The sequence below is a fragment of the Pezoporus occidentalis genome, unplaced genomic scaffold (genome assembly GCF_034315485.1).
Source record: "Pezoporus occidentalis ecotype Australia unplaced genomic scaffold, CSIRO_AGI_Poc_V1 ctg35, whole genome shotgun sequence".
NCBI classification, from domain to species: Eukaryota; Metazoa; Chordata; class Aves; order Psittaciformes; family Psittacidae; genus Pezoporus; species Pezoporus occidentalis.
In genome coordinates, this window is record NW_026915483.1 from 3,150,657 (window position 1) to 3,169,343 (window position 18,687).

General features: G+C 45.0%; 1 protein-coding gene across 6 annotated transcripts in view; it reads right to left on the reverse strand.

The window, feature by feature from the left end:
- LRIG1 (leucine rich repeats and immunoglobulin like domains 1) overlaps positions 1–18,687 on the reverse strand; it is a 90,566-nt gene that overhangs the window by 48,759 nt on the left and 23,120 nt on the right. For 3 of the 6 annotated variants that reach the window (XR_009966934.1, XM_062630273.1, XM_062630271.1), the window contains exons 1-3: positions 13,787–14,060; positions 5,762–5,833; positions 1,042–1,116 (exon numbers count right to left, since the gene is read on the reverse strand). Coding sequence is in view for 5 of the 6 variants with exons in the window: in XM_062630273.1 (XP_062486257.1) it covers positions 1,042–1,116; positions 5,762–5,833; positions 13,787–13,881 (242 nt within the window). In the remaining variant the exon portion in view is untranslated. Of the gene's footprint in view, positions 1–1,041; positions 1,117–5,761; positions 5,834–13,786; positions 14,061–18,687 lie in introns of those variants that run through there. The other 3 variants (XM_062630274.1, XM_062630275.1, XM_062630272.1) reach the window with 2 other exon arrangements.

Here is an 18,687-nt window from a genome sequence, read left to right on the forward strand (position 1 = left end):
AACATTGCCTAATGGAAGAGCAGGAACAGTGCCAGTTCATTTCACCCAATTCTGTCCTTCATTTAAGGAACAGGAATGTACTTTCAGTGCTTCAGAGCAAATCAAAGCCTTTTGAGCATGAGAGGCCAGTCACCTGGTAGTATGGACATGGGCATCTTCCACTATAAGGAGAGGCAAATCCATGGCAAATATGACACTGCAAGGCCATGCACACTGGAAGCCATCACCTGAACTGCTCGAACACTTTGCTGGAGTCCATATTAGCTATAACCACTTCCCCTTCCCAGGAACTTGGGAGGTATCATGTATACCTCAGCAAAATTCCTTCTCGGTGTGTATTACAAGCAGACACATGCAAAAGTAATTCTAGAAATCCAAATTCTTAAGGTGTAAGTAGTTTGATATTATAATGTCTTTATTGCCTTCTGCAGCATCCTTAAGAACCTCGGCGCAGATACATAAGGGCTCTCAGGTGTCTAACACTTTGTGGGCACCTAAACTACTAAAGAGTTAGGAACTTCAAAGCTTCTGCAGATATACCCTTACAATCACCAATCACCCTCTCAAAAGGAGGGAAAAAAAAGTTGAAAGAGACCATAAAAATGGGTCTGGAATGAGTTCCCCGAAGGATTAAAATGTGAATGGCTTTAAGAGAAGAGATCAGAACAAGACCATGTTAAAAAAACTCCACAATAATAAAGGTAAAATTATACACTGTTTTAACAGCACGAGTATGACATAATGGTTGAAACTCAAAGGCAGATGAGAAAAAAAGTGATTTTACTCAATATGCAGTAACCTGGGGAATTTCCTGATATAACTTATGACATGTTACCACTGACCATAAGGACAGCAGCAACTGAGCCCAACCTCACGCAAGTAACACAACTCTGCATGTTCCTTCATTGAGGTGCCCACAAACCTGACAATGAAATCTGAAGAATCAACAGAAGCGGGTGTGACACACACAAAACCCTCCATCAATGGCACCTAAACCTACCCCATAAACCACCCAAAGCCAGAAGAGCAGCAGTGACTTACAGGTGGAGGGATTGGACGCTGGAAGCAGCGGGTCCCAGGGAGGGAATGGTGGTCAGCTCATTGTTGTCCAGTCGCCTGCAACAAACACAAATTAGTTGTTGAAGCAAGCAGCCTAAAACCGAGCACACAGAAGCAGGGGATGGCTTCAGCACTTCCTTATCCAACCCCCGTGACTCCCCAGGAATGCTGATGTTTTGGCATCAAGGGGTTTGTCTCGATCTCCCCAATGGTCCCACCTTATCCTCCAAACCCAACCATTTAATGAAGGAAAAGCACCATAACTGGTCCCACAGGATCTTCTTCACAAAACCAAGGCTTTTTATCCCCCCTTCCACTCATTTCTTTAAGCAAAGCCACCAAGGATGGTCCTTATGCCACTCCAGCTCGAGTGTCCACAGTCATCACGGAGCCAAGCCTAAGACAGGAGACTGCACCCATGGCCATCCTCAGGACGATGAGTTTAACTCCCTCTCCACAAAGCAGCCTTTACTTGCCCCTCCATGCCAGGCCAGGGTGCCATGGCCATGCAGAATGGTGGTCTCAGTCCTTCTCCCCACACCATGCAAATCCTACAAGGGCAGTCCCACAAAGCCACAAACACACACATAAAACCCACTGTGGGCACAGCAATGCCATCAAATGCAGGTGACCCACTCCAGCCAGGGAGCACCATGCAGCCCCCCCTGGGGCTAATGGCAAATGCAGACAGAGCCCTGCTGCTGGAAACTGTGGTATAAGAATGTCTCCTTCAATGGCCTAATGTTTGAAGTGTTTTTCTGACTGAAAACAGATCCTCACCATGTGACCGGCTCTTCCTTGGTTTAAAGAGCCCTTGTTTGTATGGTGAATTAGTCAATTAATTACTGTAACAGTCGCTTGTCTGGCTGCTTGAGAATTACCTAATTTCTCAGCCATCTTGCTCCCCACTGCCACATGCCGAAGTGATTAAAGCTGAGCAGGGCAGCACACGGCAGCTCCACAGGACCCCAACCACCTCTGATCAGCAACTGCTTGAGGCAAAGCCTCACTGGGTCTCCCGACACTGCCTTTAAACCATTCCCTTCTGCTCTGACCACCACTGGGTGCAAGAAGCAGAGCATCCCCACAGCAGGCAGGGGACCACAGTGCAGTTAAGACACAGCATGAGTCAGGCAATCCTAGATTATGGTGATTCTTTATTTCTTTCCTTTACAATGATTTTTGGAAGGTGGCAGATGGCAGTAGTACATCCATCCCAGAACTTCTTTCTGACTTCTCCGAGAGCAGGCAAGGGATTTGATTTCATGAGGAGCTCCAGGCACTTCCCAGATAAAAGCTCTCCTCAGGCTCAGCTCTGCCTCTGACATTATACCCATACCTTAAAATGTAAGGCAGAAAAACAAAGCCAGATGCATTGCAATGCAGCATGGAGCTCCACTTTGCAACTAAAAGCTCATCATTGCTCCTATTACGGCAAGGATATAGGGCTTTCAAAGATAAAAAGCTAGCTGGAAAGAGCATTATATTGCTTATATCTGTGCCGTGTTTTCATTAACATCCAACTGAGCATCTTTTGAAACAAGATGGGAGGAGGATAGGTGGGCTTATGCTCCCCTAGCCTGGGTCAGCTCTGCTTAAGCAGCTCCAGTGCCAACCGGCATCTAACTGGTCAACCCCTCCTCTGACATAAGTGTGATTTTCATCTATCAGCCTCCTGTCAGGCCAGAAGTGGTTTTCCCACCTCATTTTCTCTCCTCGTTCACATGCACCAGGTGTCAATACAGAGCCAACAGCTAACTCAGTGTTTGCCTTGACTTCCCTCCCATCTTGTCCTTCTCCCATATAAAGGAGCAAAAAGGAGGGGAGGGCAAAAACCAGCCAAAACAGAACAGCCAGGCTCAACAAATTTAAACTTTCAGCCTCCTTCCTCCTCCCCATCCCTCCCCTTTGACGACACAAACCCGCTGCCTTTGGATGCTGAGGCAGAGGAGGAGGGGGGCCACCCATATAAAATATTTACGGTCCAGTTGCCAGCCTGGTGTCAAGCTGAAATGGAGCCTGCTCAAAAACAGCACAGCTCTCCAAAGCCTTCAGTGAAAGGCACTTTAGCAAATAAAAGGTGAGTTGTTTGGGGAGGAATTTCAGCACAGTTACTACTTCTCTGTTACAAATGGGCTTGGAAAACCTGAGAGCTGTGCAGCCATTGCTTTCATGGATCCTGTGATCCATATGACCTGAGGAAGCTCCAGACAGGACCACAAGGTCTGCCTAAAAGCAGCACCCTCCATCCCACCCTTTCAGTCAAGGGATGGGAATGGACAGACCGCGGGGGTTGTTATTAAAGGGGGAGCACTGGTGACCTGAAGTAATGTCCCACCCCAGCCCTACCACTTGAGCCTCCATCAGTACAAAGCTACTTATTTCAGAGCATGTGGGTTTCATATCGCTTTGAACCACTAAATTTCATCCCACAGACTTAATTATCCAACGGGAAAAAGCTTCTCAAGCCTTCACCCCACCCAGGGAACAGGAAAAATGTGGGGTAAATATGTAACTTTATTACAATCTCAGTAAAGCAAAACCAAAGCACCCAAGATAAGCTATGGAGTTTAAACCTTTTGGTCTGCAGACATTTTCTTAAAATCAAGGGAAAACAAAAGGTTTTCAAAATGTACCACACTTATTATTCACACGCAGAGAGACAGAGAACTTTGAGCCTTATCTGTAAGGCTCAGGAACTACAGGCACCATGTTGGTAGCATCATGGGAGGTTTCAGGTTTTGTCAATGCATCTATTATTTGGGGCAATGTCTTCCCCTGAGGGTGACTTGGTTTGCCCAGCACAGCGCACACAGCAAAACACCAACTTGCTCTCAGGACATGCTACAGCATGATACTTGTTTCATGACTGTTTGTAAAGTGCTTAATAAAAAAACCCACTCTCAGAGAGGAGATGCTCGGGCAGTACAGATGTGGTTCTCTTTGTGAAATGCAGTTTATTTCAGTGGTCTGTGGTTTAGCTGTTATTCAAAAGCAACCAAGATTGGTAGATAGGGCTTTTAATAGAGCTTCTCCCTCACACTTTCCAGAGCCTGCCTTCCAGGCTCTGCTCCAGACCTCTGCCTCCCTCCCAGTCTCCCATTTCTGACTGCTCCCTTTTCCCTCCTAACTCACTCCTCTGCTCTCTCCCTTTTACCTAACCCTGACACAGCAAGCAGCTCTTATCTGCACTATTACTTTGCAGGCTGCATCACTTACATATCCCAAACCCTTCTTTTAGTGGCTGTTCCATGCAGGGCTTGTCCTGCTCTATACATGTGCAGCACTTTGCACAGGGAGCTCCCTGCCTAAGGAATCAGAACCCCTCCCCATTTCCCAGCCCACGCTCCCTGAAGTCACATGCCTTCAGGCATTTCCACAAATAAAAGCTATTGCTAAGCCACAATCATGTCAGGATAATTCTAAAGGCTCATGGGATCAAGGCTGCAATTCTCTTCTTTAAGCACAGAGCAATTTAAGGCTTTCCACAGTTTAAACTTTAGAAAACAGATCCTGTAGGCAGGGTTTCACTGACCTGCATCACTTTCTCTCCCCTCCCTGACTGCTCTCATGACGAACTGATTTCAGAGCAGTGTAGTCACTCCTTGCTTGATCATGGTCCCTACTTACTATTAGTGTAAACAGGGAAGCTAGGGGCGAGATGCTACATGGTCCCCATGTTCCAATCCTGTAGACATCAGCCAGGCAGAACTGCCATAGCAAACCCTTTTGCCTATTTAAGAACAGCAGGATCTGGCCCCTCCACAAGCCTCAGAGCCAACACTTTAATGAAAACAAACAGAGGACAAGAGAAAATGCATGATATACACAGAGCAAAGTATTGTTTCAGAAAGGAAATGTTTTTTCAGTTTCCCATGAGGCATCAGTAGCTCTTCAAACAGAGCCCAAACCTCAAGTATGCCAGCGATTCACCATTCAAACACGAGCTCATTACCTCAACCCACCACTTGCAATTTCAGTCACTTTCAGTTTTCAAACCCCAAAATCAGAGCTCCAGGAACCACTGACAGGCACAGCTCCTCTGCAAGTGTAAGTGCTGAGCAAAGATCAAGGGCCAGGAAATCCTGCAATTCCCTAAACAAGGTTTCTTTATCAGCAAGGAGGGTCTGGCAAAGCCACAGGGACCATCACCAGCTCCTTCTCTTCCTCCACCAAAGGACAAGACAACTCTGTTGTTTTAGCCTCACCTAGCAGGCTTCAAACAGAACTTGTTCTGGTTCCAAAAAGGAGCACAAATGTCAGAGAGGAGGAGACACAGTTAAGTGCTTTGTTATCCACTACACTACACCTTTGTTTCCTGGGAGATTTGGGTTAGGTTGGCATCAGGTATCACAATCCAGGCTGTTCTGCCTTGCTTCAGGGTTATCCTTTCAGCAAGGAGCTTTGTGTGTATGTTCAGGTGTGTTAGCTGAGCATTGCATAAGACTGATGGAGGTAAACTCCAATGATTTCCAGTAACAGCCATGCTGTTTTGACTGGGGTGTTGTGTTCTGCCGTTTACTTTAGAAACCCCCAGCACAGGTACAATGTGGAGTAAATGAAACACTACACACCAAGTCAGATCTGCTCGTTCAAGTTAACTGAAGGAAGGCACTCTCTTAGGAAATTACATACCATTTGCTCCTGGCACACAAAGTGCCCTGGCAAAACACGGGTTTAAATGATTTGAAAGAATACTTACACTTCCTCCAGGTCCAACAGCTCTGCAAAGGCAGAAGGATCAATCTCCGTCAACTTGTTGTAGCTCAGGTTTCTGTTAAAGAAGAGACAGCAAGATCAGCATAGCACAGTTACCATGCTCACAAAAACACAGACTTAATTATTCTGGATTGCACTGGGAGGGTGCGGTTTGATTTGTTTTAAACAAGAGCACTTGAACACGGCAGGGCAGCACTTTTCTGTTCAATACGTGAATGAGTTAAGTTCCATGCTCAGAATGTTATCTAGCTCTCCCTAAGCTTTTTCCTCTCTTGCATTAGTGTGGTTTTAATTTGTCTTTATAGTGCACAATTACATTTATTATTCTTCTATTGGTTATTCACAACCACAAGACTAATCACAGATGAATAGGATATTTCCTGACAAATTAGAGTCTGAACTGAAGCAATCAGCAAACCTTCTGCTAAATATTTTATAGCTGTATTCACACAGTATTTTCACAGACCGCTGTGTTACATATAAAATAAATACACACAGGTACGCACACTTACTAGGTATAAACATAAAATATAGCGTACATTTTCTACCCAGATATTTTAAATCACTACATGTTTTTTTAATCAGTGATTAAAGCTACTCATGTAGCAGTACACACTTTGGTCCTTGACAACGTGACACAACTGACAATATAAATCCAGATCGTATTATAGCACTTCACTGATGGATGGCAAACAGGTTGTGTTGTATTATCTGAAAACAGCCTGGTGGGAGAGCAGAACTGTTCTGTGGGACATCCCCCCCGATTTGAAACACAGCCAGACCTCAATGTGCCTCTGGAAGAGATGCACTGCAAGGACTGCTAGCAACAGCAAGCACAAAATAATGCAAATAAAGAACCAGCTCACAGAATCATAGAATGGGTTGGGTTGAAAGGGACCTTCAAGATCATCTAGTTCCAGCTCCCCTACCACAGGCAGGGACAGCCTCCACTAGACCAGGCTGCTCCAAGCCCTGTCCAACCTGGCCTTGAACACTGCCACGGATGGGGCAGCCACAGCTTCTCTGGGCACCCTGTGCCAGCACCTGAGCACCTCCACAGGGAAGAACTTCTGCCTAAGAACTCATCTCGGTCTCCCCTCTGGCAGGTTAAAGCCATTCCCCTTGTCCTGTCCCTATAGGCCCTGGTCCAAAGCCCCTCATCAGGTTTCTTGCAGCCCCTTTAGGGGCTCTAAGATCTCCCCAAGACCTTCTCTTCTCCAGGCTGAACTAAACCCAACTCTCTCAGCCTGTCTCCAAGGGAGATGTGCTTTAGCCTTCTGACCATCTTCATGGCTCTCCCCTGAACTCATTCTAAAAGGTCCACATTCTTCTTGTGCTGGGGGCACCAGAGCTGGACTCCAAAAACCACAAGTAAGACCTTTGGCATGCTCTGCTGTAGCATCATACAGCACAACCGCAAAGTCTCCCCTCCAAGATATGCAGTATCAGCACACCACACACGACAGGTCAAACCTGCAGCTATGGGCTTACCAGGAGAGAACAGCTCAATTAAAACCAAGTGACTAATGATGTGGAAATTAACAAATGGCCTAATTAACATGATGTATGCAGTGTTGCATGTTCCTGTGAGCGCGTAATCTAAAGAGGGAGGAGGCAAATTGATGGGTGGTAGCAGAGGAACAACCACAGTAAGTTGTAAGGAAATTGTGAGGGGGACCTACTTTCATTTCACCCTGCTCCACACCCTGCTCCAGGATATTATCCTGGGTAAAATTCAACCCTCCTGTCTCCTCTGCAGGGAGGTTACACCCTCTTACTGCACCTCTGAACACAACCCAAAAGATTCACAGCTTGATTTCAGATAAGCCCTCAAACACTCAGCTGCTCATTCAAACCACCAAGCCAGTCTGACTAGAAAACCAGCCAATCTTCCCTGCGCTGTACGTTTTGTGTTGTTTTAAAGCTGCGTCCACAGAACCCAAGCAGGTCTGGAGGCCACACAGGTAAACAGGACCTAAATCGCCAAGGCACATAATGAACTTTTGCCCATGGTAAAGAGGACACAAGACCCATAAAAAAGGGCAGCTGCCAGAAGAGCATAGGTGAACACCTTCTGTTTGAATTGCTTGTGCTAACCCACTGCACTTCATGGTACTGCAAAGACAAATCCATTCCCACAACAACCTTACAAATACCAAGACTTGGAAGACCACAAAGCTTACCAACTTTGCATGATGAGCAGGAAGCAATAAACACCTCTTCCAAGTTAAAAAGCAGTTATTGATCACCTGCCCTCCTTATAATACACTTATGGGAAGTCCTCAAAAGCATTCCCTGCACATGGGAACCATTTCATAGTTCTCCCTCACACGCAGTTCCCCATCATCTCAGAGCAGCCAGCTCTGAAGGCAGCTCCTTGCATCTTGCCTGACATGTTCGATTTGATGCCAATACCTGATGTGAAAGAAGGCTCCATAAATCAACAACACAGGCTGGCTCTAAGAAGAACCTAGACCTGAAGCTACACAGGACTGTAAAACCTAACCAAGCATCTAGCTTTAAAATATACTGTCCTGTAAGGCCCTACTGTCTTTTAAAAGACTCAAGAGACCTTTAAATCAATACCAGCCTACAGCAGATATCCATTTCACTATGAACTCAAAGGCATTTATCTAAATAAAAGTCAAACTGCAGTTTAAACTCAGAGTGCGTCTGAAAGCCAAGTCCATACTCACAGCACAATTATGAATTAAAGTGCAATTTGCCCATAGATTACATTACTATTTTTTAAACCACACAGCAAGATCAGGTTGGAGCTTGCCCCTGCCTGATGCACAGACAAAAAAAAGAGAAAACACAACCGGCAATGTCCTATAGGCTCAATACAATAAAGATAAAGTTGACACAGAAATACTAGTGACAAACCGTAAGGGGAAAATACAGCCAGACATGACCGTGCATGAAACCACCTGTTTTCATTTCTATGCCTTCTATTGCTCCGAATCTTTGCATTTCTTAAGGTAACATATTTATCCTCAAAACATTCCTCTGCAATAAGCTAAGAAGCTATTCTATGAATCAAGCACTGAAAATCACAGGCACAAACTGATCATCCTTACCCCCATCCAAGGGACCAGATCCCTGGCTTAACCAGGGCTTAAGCTGATATGAACCTCAAAAGTTCACAAGTGAAAGAACAAATGTCTTGGTGAATGAAAGGATTTCATGGCCACAGTTTCAACATCATCAAGACTTTCTGATTATTGTTGCTGCCATTCATGAAGTTGGAACATCAAAGTCACTGCACAAGTAGCTGGCTCGTCAGAAGGCACAGGTGAACTACACCTTGTATGCCAAAGTCTCCAGTTCTCCCCATGCTACCCACTTTAACTGCCACAAACACACAATACACATAAAATCAGACAGGGAAATGAAAGGTAGAAATACAGAGTCAGTGTAAAATAAGCAGGAGATGAAGTCAATCATATACACCAAAATAAACAGTTTACTCCATTTCTGAGACCAGATGTATTTCAACTGATGTTAAAATGCCCAAGAATTTCTAGCCTGAAGCATTAGTAATCAAAGAATGTGTTTCCCAGAACGTGGATCCCCTCACCAGACAGTATTTGGCATGCTAGTCACAGAATTCAAATAGGAGAACGAACCAACATGCTCCAATACATAAATCATTGGGACTGGGAGTCAGGAAACCTCTGTCTATTCCTGTCTCTGTTAATCTCCTGCTGGGTGACCGGGTCATGTCACATCGCCTCTCCAGAGCTTTTGTTTCCACAGCCACCCTTTGTCTGTCTTGTCTATTTAGACTGTAAATAAAATTGAGGTAGGTATTGTCTTGGATTGCCTGATGCCGATGAAATGAGGCCTCAGTCTTGGTTGGGCTCCAGTAATGCAAATAAAGAGAACTCAAAACTTGAGGTCATGGGTACATATGAGACACTCCCTCACCACCAAGCATGGGTCCCAAATGTACAGCAGTGCACAAAGCACTGCAGGAGCTGTAACATCTCCATCAGCTCAGCCTCATCAAGCTGAGCAGACTAGCAATGCAGACTGGTTGGAGATGCCAAGCTCGGGGGCACAGCTGTCTCATTGCTGAAAACTGTCACATTCCTGCTCTCCCATAGCACTGAACACATCACTTCTCAAGAAGCCTCTTGCTCTGATGGCATGCAGTAGTGCAATGGATCACTGAGCACATCTTTCTGCCATCAGTATTCTAAAATGCCTTCAAAGAGCCCTCAAAACTCAAAGCAAAACCTATCCTTTCCTGAATCAGAAGTCCTCTAAAACACCTGAGCTATGTCAAATACTGGGCATCTCTTCAACATGGCAGTTTCTAAAGCATCATCTACAATGCTTTATGCCGGTCCCAAGAGACCTTGTCTTTGTGTGGTCTGCTTATTTCCTGACACCTGCATCTCCATATGGAGTCAGCCAAACCCAAGTGTGGACATACCCACACAGAAAGCAGACTGCCCCGTGTCCTGCCTGCTTCCCTCCATGGGTACATGTTTCCACTGAATTACTCATGGGAGGGTATTTTGATCTATCCAAGGCAACTGTGGAAAGAAAACAGAATTCAGACAGCCAACAGAAATCCTGGACAAGAGCCTGTGCTGTAAGTCCAGGGATGCATCTTACAAAGGTCAAAAGCTTCTACAAATGGCAGAGAAGACAGAGCCACCAACTTGAGTGGGCTCAAATGTTCAGATTGTTTTTTTCCCTGTTGAATAGAGACGCTGCTCTGAAGTTTGTGGGTCTTTTCAAACTTTATTTTCACTTAATGGTATGAGACATACTCTGCACATTATTTATCCATTGCACACTTCAAGTCTTCCTTGTATTGGCTAATCCAACAATGTAGGGTTTTTCCCCCTCCAGTCAGTAAGATGACTGTGATCAGGAACTGAGGACTTTTTAAATCAATATGGGAGGGCCCTGTTCTATTCATCCATTCCAGACTGAATAAGAGAGCAGGGTTTGCCTTCAGTGCACATAGCGAAAATGGCACTGTGGATCACTGAACAGTGCAGAGACTAAAAAGAACACCTTGTTAAATAACCAAGTACACAGCCTGCCTTGAAACCATGTCCTGAAAGTAATGATGCTGTCACAAAGGGTTCTGCTTGCCAGCAAGGAAGGATCAATAAGCTCTTTGAACCATGAGATGCCAATCCTGCCTCCTTGGGCAAGGAGCAGGGTAGAGCAGGAGTTCACATAGAAGTTAAGGCTCTGTTTGGGAACTTAATCAGCACAGAGAGGAGTCACCTCTCTTAAAAACAGAGGTGCTTGGCTGGCTTGATAGACAAAGGAATGGAGACACAGGCAGCTCCTGGTCTGTGCTCACCATGATGATGGCTGAATTCTGTTTAGCAAGGTGAAGGTTTCCGACCCTTACATCAAAACCATTTATCTGTCAGTGCAGAAGATTATGTCAAAAGCGTTTCTCCACCTTTTGATGACAGGCATTGGATAAAACGAGGATGGCTCAAAGTTCTGCCACTGCCAACTGTGGCTTTCATTAAACACTTTGTCAACCATTGTCATAACACAACTTTTCATTGCTCCTGCACAAAAGGGAGCCGAGGGCCCAGAACAATCGAGCCCTGCAATAGAAATTCCTTTGGCTAATCTGTCGAAAGATAGCTGCCTAGTCTGCAGCTTACTGAATAGGCACCATCCTCTTCCCACATGTTTGTGGATGGCTTTACAGCACAGGAATGGAGGCCCCATGCACACTTGATTGGGTATGAAAAGCATGGCTTCAGCTGAATTAGCTTGGGGATGGGGGCCAGGAAAACAAGAGGGGGAACACACTGCCCATGCTAAAAGTATACAGCTGTGCAGAAAAGCAAGCACACACAAATTTCTCTTTTGAACAAGCTCATGAGCTCCCAGAGAGATGGCAGAGTCCTTGTATGGAGTGACATGTGAGGCTTAACACTGAAGTACAAAGACATCAAAAGGGACTGCAAGGATTCGGGTGGTTGTACGCATGTAAGGATGGAAAGAAGCAGCTTTAGTCTATTTTTTCATCCTTGTGCACAGGACAAGCCCAAAAATCTACTTCCATAAGGCAAGAAAGAGTAGCCAAACAGCTACTGCAGCTACTGCCAGCTACACCTGCACTGCACAGCAACACCTTCCCTTAAAGGGGAATTTTCCAGCTTCCACTAAACAAATGGCCACCAAATGGAGTTGTGTAAGCCACCACAGTGATGAGAGTCAAGAGGAGCTTTCACATGCTGGACACATAGTCCTTATTTACTTTCTGAAGGATTTCTTGTAGATTCATTCGAAGTGGCTCAGGCACTGCAAGAAGATGAAGCCTGGACTTAGAGGAATCACCCACCCAACCCAACACAGCCATTCCTGAGTTTCCTTTAAATCTGGCCTGCTAAACTGACAGAAAACTCACAGATTCTTATACCCCTCAGGTGCCTCATCACCCTCACCTCTGTTCCACTGCTCCCAAACTCAGTGTCACAAGCCTATGGTCAGCAAGGACAAAGAACAGCAGTACGTCCTTGCTGAAGGGTGCACTGAAGGGCTCTGCACCCACAGTACATCCTGTGTTTAAGCCAGCCTCGAGCATGAGCTCGCACACTGCTGAGCAATACTTGGGACTGACTGGGCTGTGCAGCTTCTGGGATGCTCAACTTCTGGGGTGCCCGTGGCTGAGACAAGCCAAACTCCTCATGATTTTACAGTGCACCCTGATGAGCTCTGCTCTACCCAGCTTACAAGAGAAGGCACACTGCTGGGGCACAGAAGTTTCTCACATGAAGCATCAGCAAGAGCTGCCTCATAAAAGGAAGCAAGATCCACAAAACACAGGGCAGCAAAAGTGAATGTTCCTTACTGTTCTGTGTGCTTTGGAGAGAAGAAGGGGACCCTATAGGGCACTGGAATGACAAGTCGCACCCACGTGGGTAAAGCTGTGCCCCATCACTGAGCAGTCCTGCTAGCAGCTAAGCGAATGTGCTCACTCAGGCTTTACTTATGCCCTAGCTCAAATTAGCAGCAGCAGCATCATATTAGCCTGGGTTAATAGCCTGCTCATATAAGGGGCTTTATGTGCAGAAAGGAGTCAACCTAAGGGCAACCCTCAAGCCATAATATGAGCTAATTTGACAGTGAAGACAAACTTTGAGAGGTCATCCAGACACCAAGAAAACTGCACCATGAATCACTCTCAGTCATGACCAACAATACTGTCTAAAGGAAATTCCTGTGGCATGATCACCGAAGAATCAATACCATGCTGATTCTAGCAGATGCATGCAGTCATTAATGCAAAGAACATTAATTAAAACCTCATCACTGAGAAGCATTGTGCTGGAGTACAACTTAAACATGTGATAGATATGGTTCAAAGAGTTAGGGAATTAGCTTCAAGTAACTCTCAGGCATGTATTCTCAGCCCTGGCTCTTCCTCCTCCTCTGCCATTTCTGCCCTCACAACTGTTCCTGCTCACTAGCACAAAGATCTCATCTGGTACATAAGGGTAAAGGTACTACCAGAGCTGGTCTGCTCACGTAGGGCTGCAAATGTAGGCATCTCCATCACTGCTGGCTCCCTGGCTCAAACAGGCAGCACAAGAGAGCGACCACACTCTGGCTGAGGAAGGGCACAGAAGTGTTGCAGCAGCATTGGGTAAGGCTACATTAATGCTGGAGGCTCCTACATCTCCTACAAACAAGGAGCTTTCAGAGGCTTTACTTGTCTCTTTCAAAAAGGGCAGTGTCAGATTATTTTAGGTCCTGTTCAGTTTACACAAATGTGTTTTGACAAAAGCTAGGATCCCATTTCCTGCTATTTTAATAACCTTAGCAAAACTAAAGTGCAGTTCTTTGCTGCCTTTTTCTTATTTTGCTTGGAAAACCATCTCCTCCAAACACCTCGATTTTTTAAATTTTTTCTTAAAGAAAGATTAGCTTCAGATTAATCTACATAATCACACACAGCTGCAAACACACAACATATATGCAAAGCACTCTGGTAACTCCGGTGCTTACAGACATCTTGCTATACCTCTGCAGCATCAGGAAAAGTGTAAGGATACTCATTTTACCAAAGGTTGATCCTGGTCCACCCAACAGTTGTTCTCTCAGCATTTCAACTGCTCCATGCTCCAAAAAGAATAAAAATGAGATTTCAATAAGTGAAGTAATTTGAAAGCCATCCAATGGCCTCAGCCCTTCCTGCAGCCAGCAGGGACCCAAACCAACTGAGGATGGCTGGACAAAGCAAGCATGAATGACAAGGTATTCAACAAGGCTTTCTCTGCTTCTGAAGATACTAGCAACACTTAGCTCACAGATACTGAGACCATAAACTCTCCCATCAGGACTGCATGTTCCTCCTCTCCCAAAAGGCAGCATTGTATGCAGGGAACAGGGATGCTGAAAGGCTTAAAGCAGGCGAGATGTAATTGCAGCAATTTCACTTTATTTGCTGCTTCTGTTAAGCTGCACCGCCTGAAGGAGGCTGATCCTCCCCAAAACACACTGAGCCATCAGCTGCAAGGATCGCCTCAAAGCACAAAGATGTTTCAAAGAGGGCACGGGCATCAAATAACTACTGAATTAACATAGAGCAACCCTGGTTTGCCACCTGCAACAGGTAAGGAGCTGGAAGGAAAAACAGGATGTGGAAGACTGGTTTTTAACCCACAAATAAAACTCTTCCCTTCATCCTCCCAAATACCCACAGGGTTTGTTCTGTGTTTATTTAATCAAAGTGCTGCCTGCTGTTGTGAGAAAGCCATACCCTAAAACCAAACCCCTGCACATTGTTTGCTCCACTGCATGAACAAACTCACCTTCCAATTTGATGGCAAATTCTGCCTCCACAAGGCAAAGCACACTATGTCTCAGAGTGCTGAAACAAGGGCTGGAGGCCTAATTCAAGCAAAATGCCTATGAAACAAATTGCTACTGCTTCCATCACCACTGTGTTTCTCCAGTAAATCAATAAAGGCCATGACTTCTTTACTAACATTTTCAAATAGGGCTCCCCGCTGTGTATTCAACACACTAAACCAATTTATTGAGGATTAACAACTATATAATTCACCACCACGTCCACCTTAGAACAACTGCTAAGCCTCCATCAACTGATAACAAGAGCTACACTGATAAATCACCTCTAAGTTCAATTTAGAGTTTCAAAACCTGCTGCTTCTGCAAAGCAAATATTTCCATCTCAGAGTTGTGCAATTTTTCACAAGTACTCGCAGCAGATAAACCACGTTAAACCTTTGGCTTGTTTGGATGCTTGGAAAGACCCAGGGCTGTGTGTTTAACTGCTGGCAACCCAACCCTGCCACCACATGACTTTGCAAAATCCAGCTGTGGGTTACGAGTTGAGTGCTGAAGGAAAAGGGAGATAATCCAGGCTCCCCAGACACTGTTCAGAAGCTTTCACAAGAAAACATCCTAGGTCAACAACCATTCAATAGTATCCAATAACCCATATTTTAAGATATGCTTTCTTCTAAAACACTCAACTGTGATGTGCTCTGCTCTCTTTGGGGATGAAAGTGGTTTCAGTCATGTCTGAAAGCACTTCTGGTAAGCTCAGAGAGCTTCACTAGCCAAGAAGGCGTTTTTCCACTGCTTCAACACCACAGTTCATCAGAAACACCAAGTAAATACATCACCTGGCCCACCTCTGACAGTACCACCATGTTCACATACACACAGCTCCAATGGCAGCACAGGGCACAGCACCACATGTCCATGCTGGAGCAAAGGTTGGTCAATCATTAACGGCAGGGAGAAGGGCAGGCAGCCTGCTCCCATGCTGTTTGCTCAGCGCTTCATTCTCTACTGATTCTTCCCATTAACAGTTAATTGGGAAGGACGGATCTCCCCCAAAAAGCACACTCACTTGGAAGCGGCACAAAGGAATTTTGTGCGCTGGTTAAAACTAGTCAGGCAAAGAGATGAGGCAAAAGGTACTGGGAAAACAGCATGCAGGTTTGTCTTGCAGCTCAGCCGTGGGGATCACCAGCTTGCTCTCATCTCTCTCTCACCTAATGCTGCTTTTAACACCAGAGAGGGGCTGCAGCACCTCCCACCCTCATACAGCAGAACACTGGAAAAGCAAAGAGGCATCTCCCATTCTCTGTCGACCCAGGCTGACTGCACTACACCATTATCACCAGTGGCTGCTGCTCACCCAGTACATCTGCTGCATCATCATCTATGAGATATCTCAGCAACTATGTTGACTTGAAGCTCTGTCCCATTTGATGTGCTGCAAAGAAGGTGACGCTGCCCATGGCAGGGGGGGTGGAACTAGATGAGCTTTAAGATCCCTTCAAACCCGAACTATTGTATGATTCTAAATGACCAGAGCCAAAGCAGCTACCCCAAGCACTGGTCATCCCTCCTGTCTCTGGCCCCCTTCTTCCCACCTGGTGGCAATAACTACTCTCACATAATCCCCAGAGAATCAGCAGCTTTCCACAGTGGAAATAATCCCTTTCTGATCCTAGCAGCAATCTGAGTGGAATTACATTGGACTTCTTGCTATGTTCACCATAAAAAAAAAAAAAAAAACAACAACAAAAAAAAACCCCACACTCAAGCAAGGACATTCCCTTCAGTTTTCAATGCTGTAGTCTGAAGTTGAGAGGTTGACCAAACCCTAAGACCTTGTGCATGGAAAGGAATGACACATACAACCTCAAAGCACCAGCTAACGGTTCATGCTGGCAGCACTGCATGATGCTGTGCCAGCTCTAATCCCCCAGAGGTGTGAAAAAACATGGGGCAGACAGCTCTCCATTTGCAGGTTAAAAATAGTTCTTTATTACAAAGAACAGCATTTTAAGGGGAAAACATACACATTTTAAGCTAAAAAAATCCCTAAGCTGGCCATCCTTCGCAGGAGGTGTGTGGTTTACACAGGCATCCACACTCTCTCCTTTCAAGTAATCAATGTCCAATCATAATGCACTTTCATTCCCAGCACTTTTGCATTGTCAATAAAGCACCAAGCAATTTAATGGATTTCTAACCCCAAATTGGAAGCTGTACTGCATCCAACTGATTCAATTTTTTCAGTCTTAGAGGAAGCCCTGGAACAAAACGCCAGAAATAAAACCACACACATTGATAACATTACAGAAATAGATACACCAAGAAGCAAATGTTCTGTCCCTTTTATCTGATCTCCAACCTGTTTTAACTGACCTTCAAAGATGGAAAAGCTACATTTAAAAGACATTTCCACCTAGATCAACAGAAATAAAAGCCAAGCTATATAGAATGCTTTTGCTGCAAAACAAGGCAAATAAATTTACTTTTCACTTGACAATGAAAAGCCAGAAGAGACTTTCAATTTAATTTACTCCATATTTTAGGTCCTAAACAAACCATTTTCCTCAATAAGCTTGTTTCTCTGCACATGGTGCAAGAACAGCAGAGATGGCTTCCTTTGCCCTCGTATTATCACAAACTATAGCACCCAACAGCTGTATTACCACCTTTGCCTTTGGTGTGATAGGGGAGTTACCAAAAGTGATCCACAGTGCACTTCCTGCTGGCAGGAGAAAGCCATCAGGTTACTGTTTGACACTCTCCTCACATTGATTCTACGTGTAAATGATCACTGCAATTACAATAAGCATGACCTAGAATATAACATTCCTCCAGAAGACACTCTTCATTTTACAATGTGCTATATAGAAAGCTGTATTCCTGCCTCAGTGCTATGAGCAGGGCCATCTATCAGAACAGGCATTCATACTTTCTTGGCATAACTCCTGTAGTAGTGCTGTTTACTGCTGGGATAGCCACGGGATACCAGCAAGGATTTCAAAGCAGATGAAGCTGGTGCTTATGTCTCTGCCAAAAGAATGCCACAAAGAAGTCAAGGGGATGGTTAAATCTCTTGCTGCTTTCCATTACATGCCAGTCTTCACATTCCTTACATACAGCAGGATGTCACAAATAAGCATATATTCTTGCTCAGATAACTTGCACATGTTCATGACTTTCACTATGAATTTATAGATGCATGTGCAGCGACAAACACAAGCACATACACATCTATACCTGCAAAGGCAGTACACCTACAGTGATGTATACAGGCAGACAGGCTTTCTGAGGAGAGTTTGGGATAGCTGTACATATAGCTTATGAAGGAGTTGTGAAGAGCGCTAGTAAAAATCTTTATTGCACTCTGCCCCAGCACATAATGCTGCATATTTTACAGAAGCACTATTATTAAACATGTTTGAGAGCTTTACAGTTTTTATTGGTGCTATTTTTCAACTCCTTCCACTTACAAAGCCAGACTTCTTTATTAGCACAACTCAAACTGCAGAGAGACACAAAGAGAAAGGAACAGTTATAGCCAATAACATTTAGGAAATCCTTCACATGAGCTTACTCTTCCTCAGTCAGGTACCTCAGGACTTCCCAGGATTACAACACAGTCCCTGTTTCCAGTGGCTGCAGCTTTTTACTCTTCAGGTCTGTCGTGGTTTAAGCCCAGCCCGTCACTCAGAAACCACGCAGCTGTCCACTCACTCCCTCCCCATCGAAAGAATGTAACTCCCATGGGTTGAGATAAGAACAGTTCAGTAACTAAGGTATAACACAAACCACTGACTGCTGCTACCACCAATAATAATAATGATAAGCAAAATAACAAGGGGAGAGAATACAACCACTACCAGCTGTCGACTGATACCCAGCCTGACCAAGCAGTGAACCAGCCCTTCCGGGTAACTGCCCCCAGTTTACATCCTGGGCATGACATGCTGTGACATGGAATACCTCTTTGGTCAGTTTGGGTCAGGTGTCCTCTCTCTGCTTCCTCCCAGCTTCCCCTCCTCCCTGGCAGAGCATGAGACTCACAAAGTCCTTGGTCAGAGTAAACATTACTGAGCAGTAACTAAAAACATT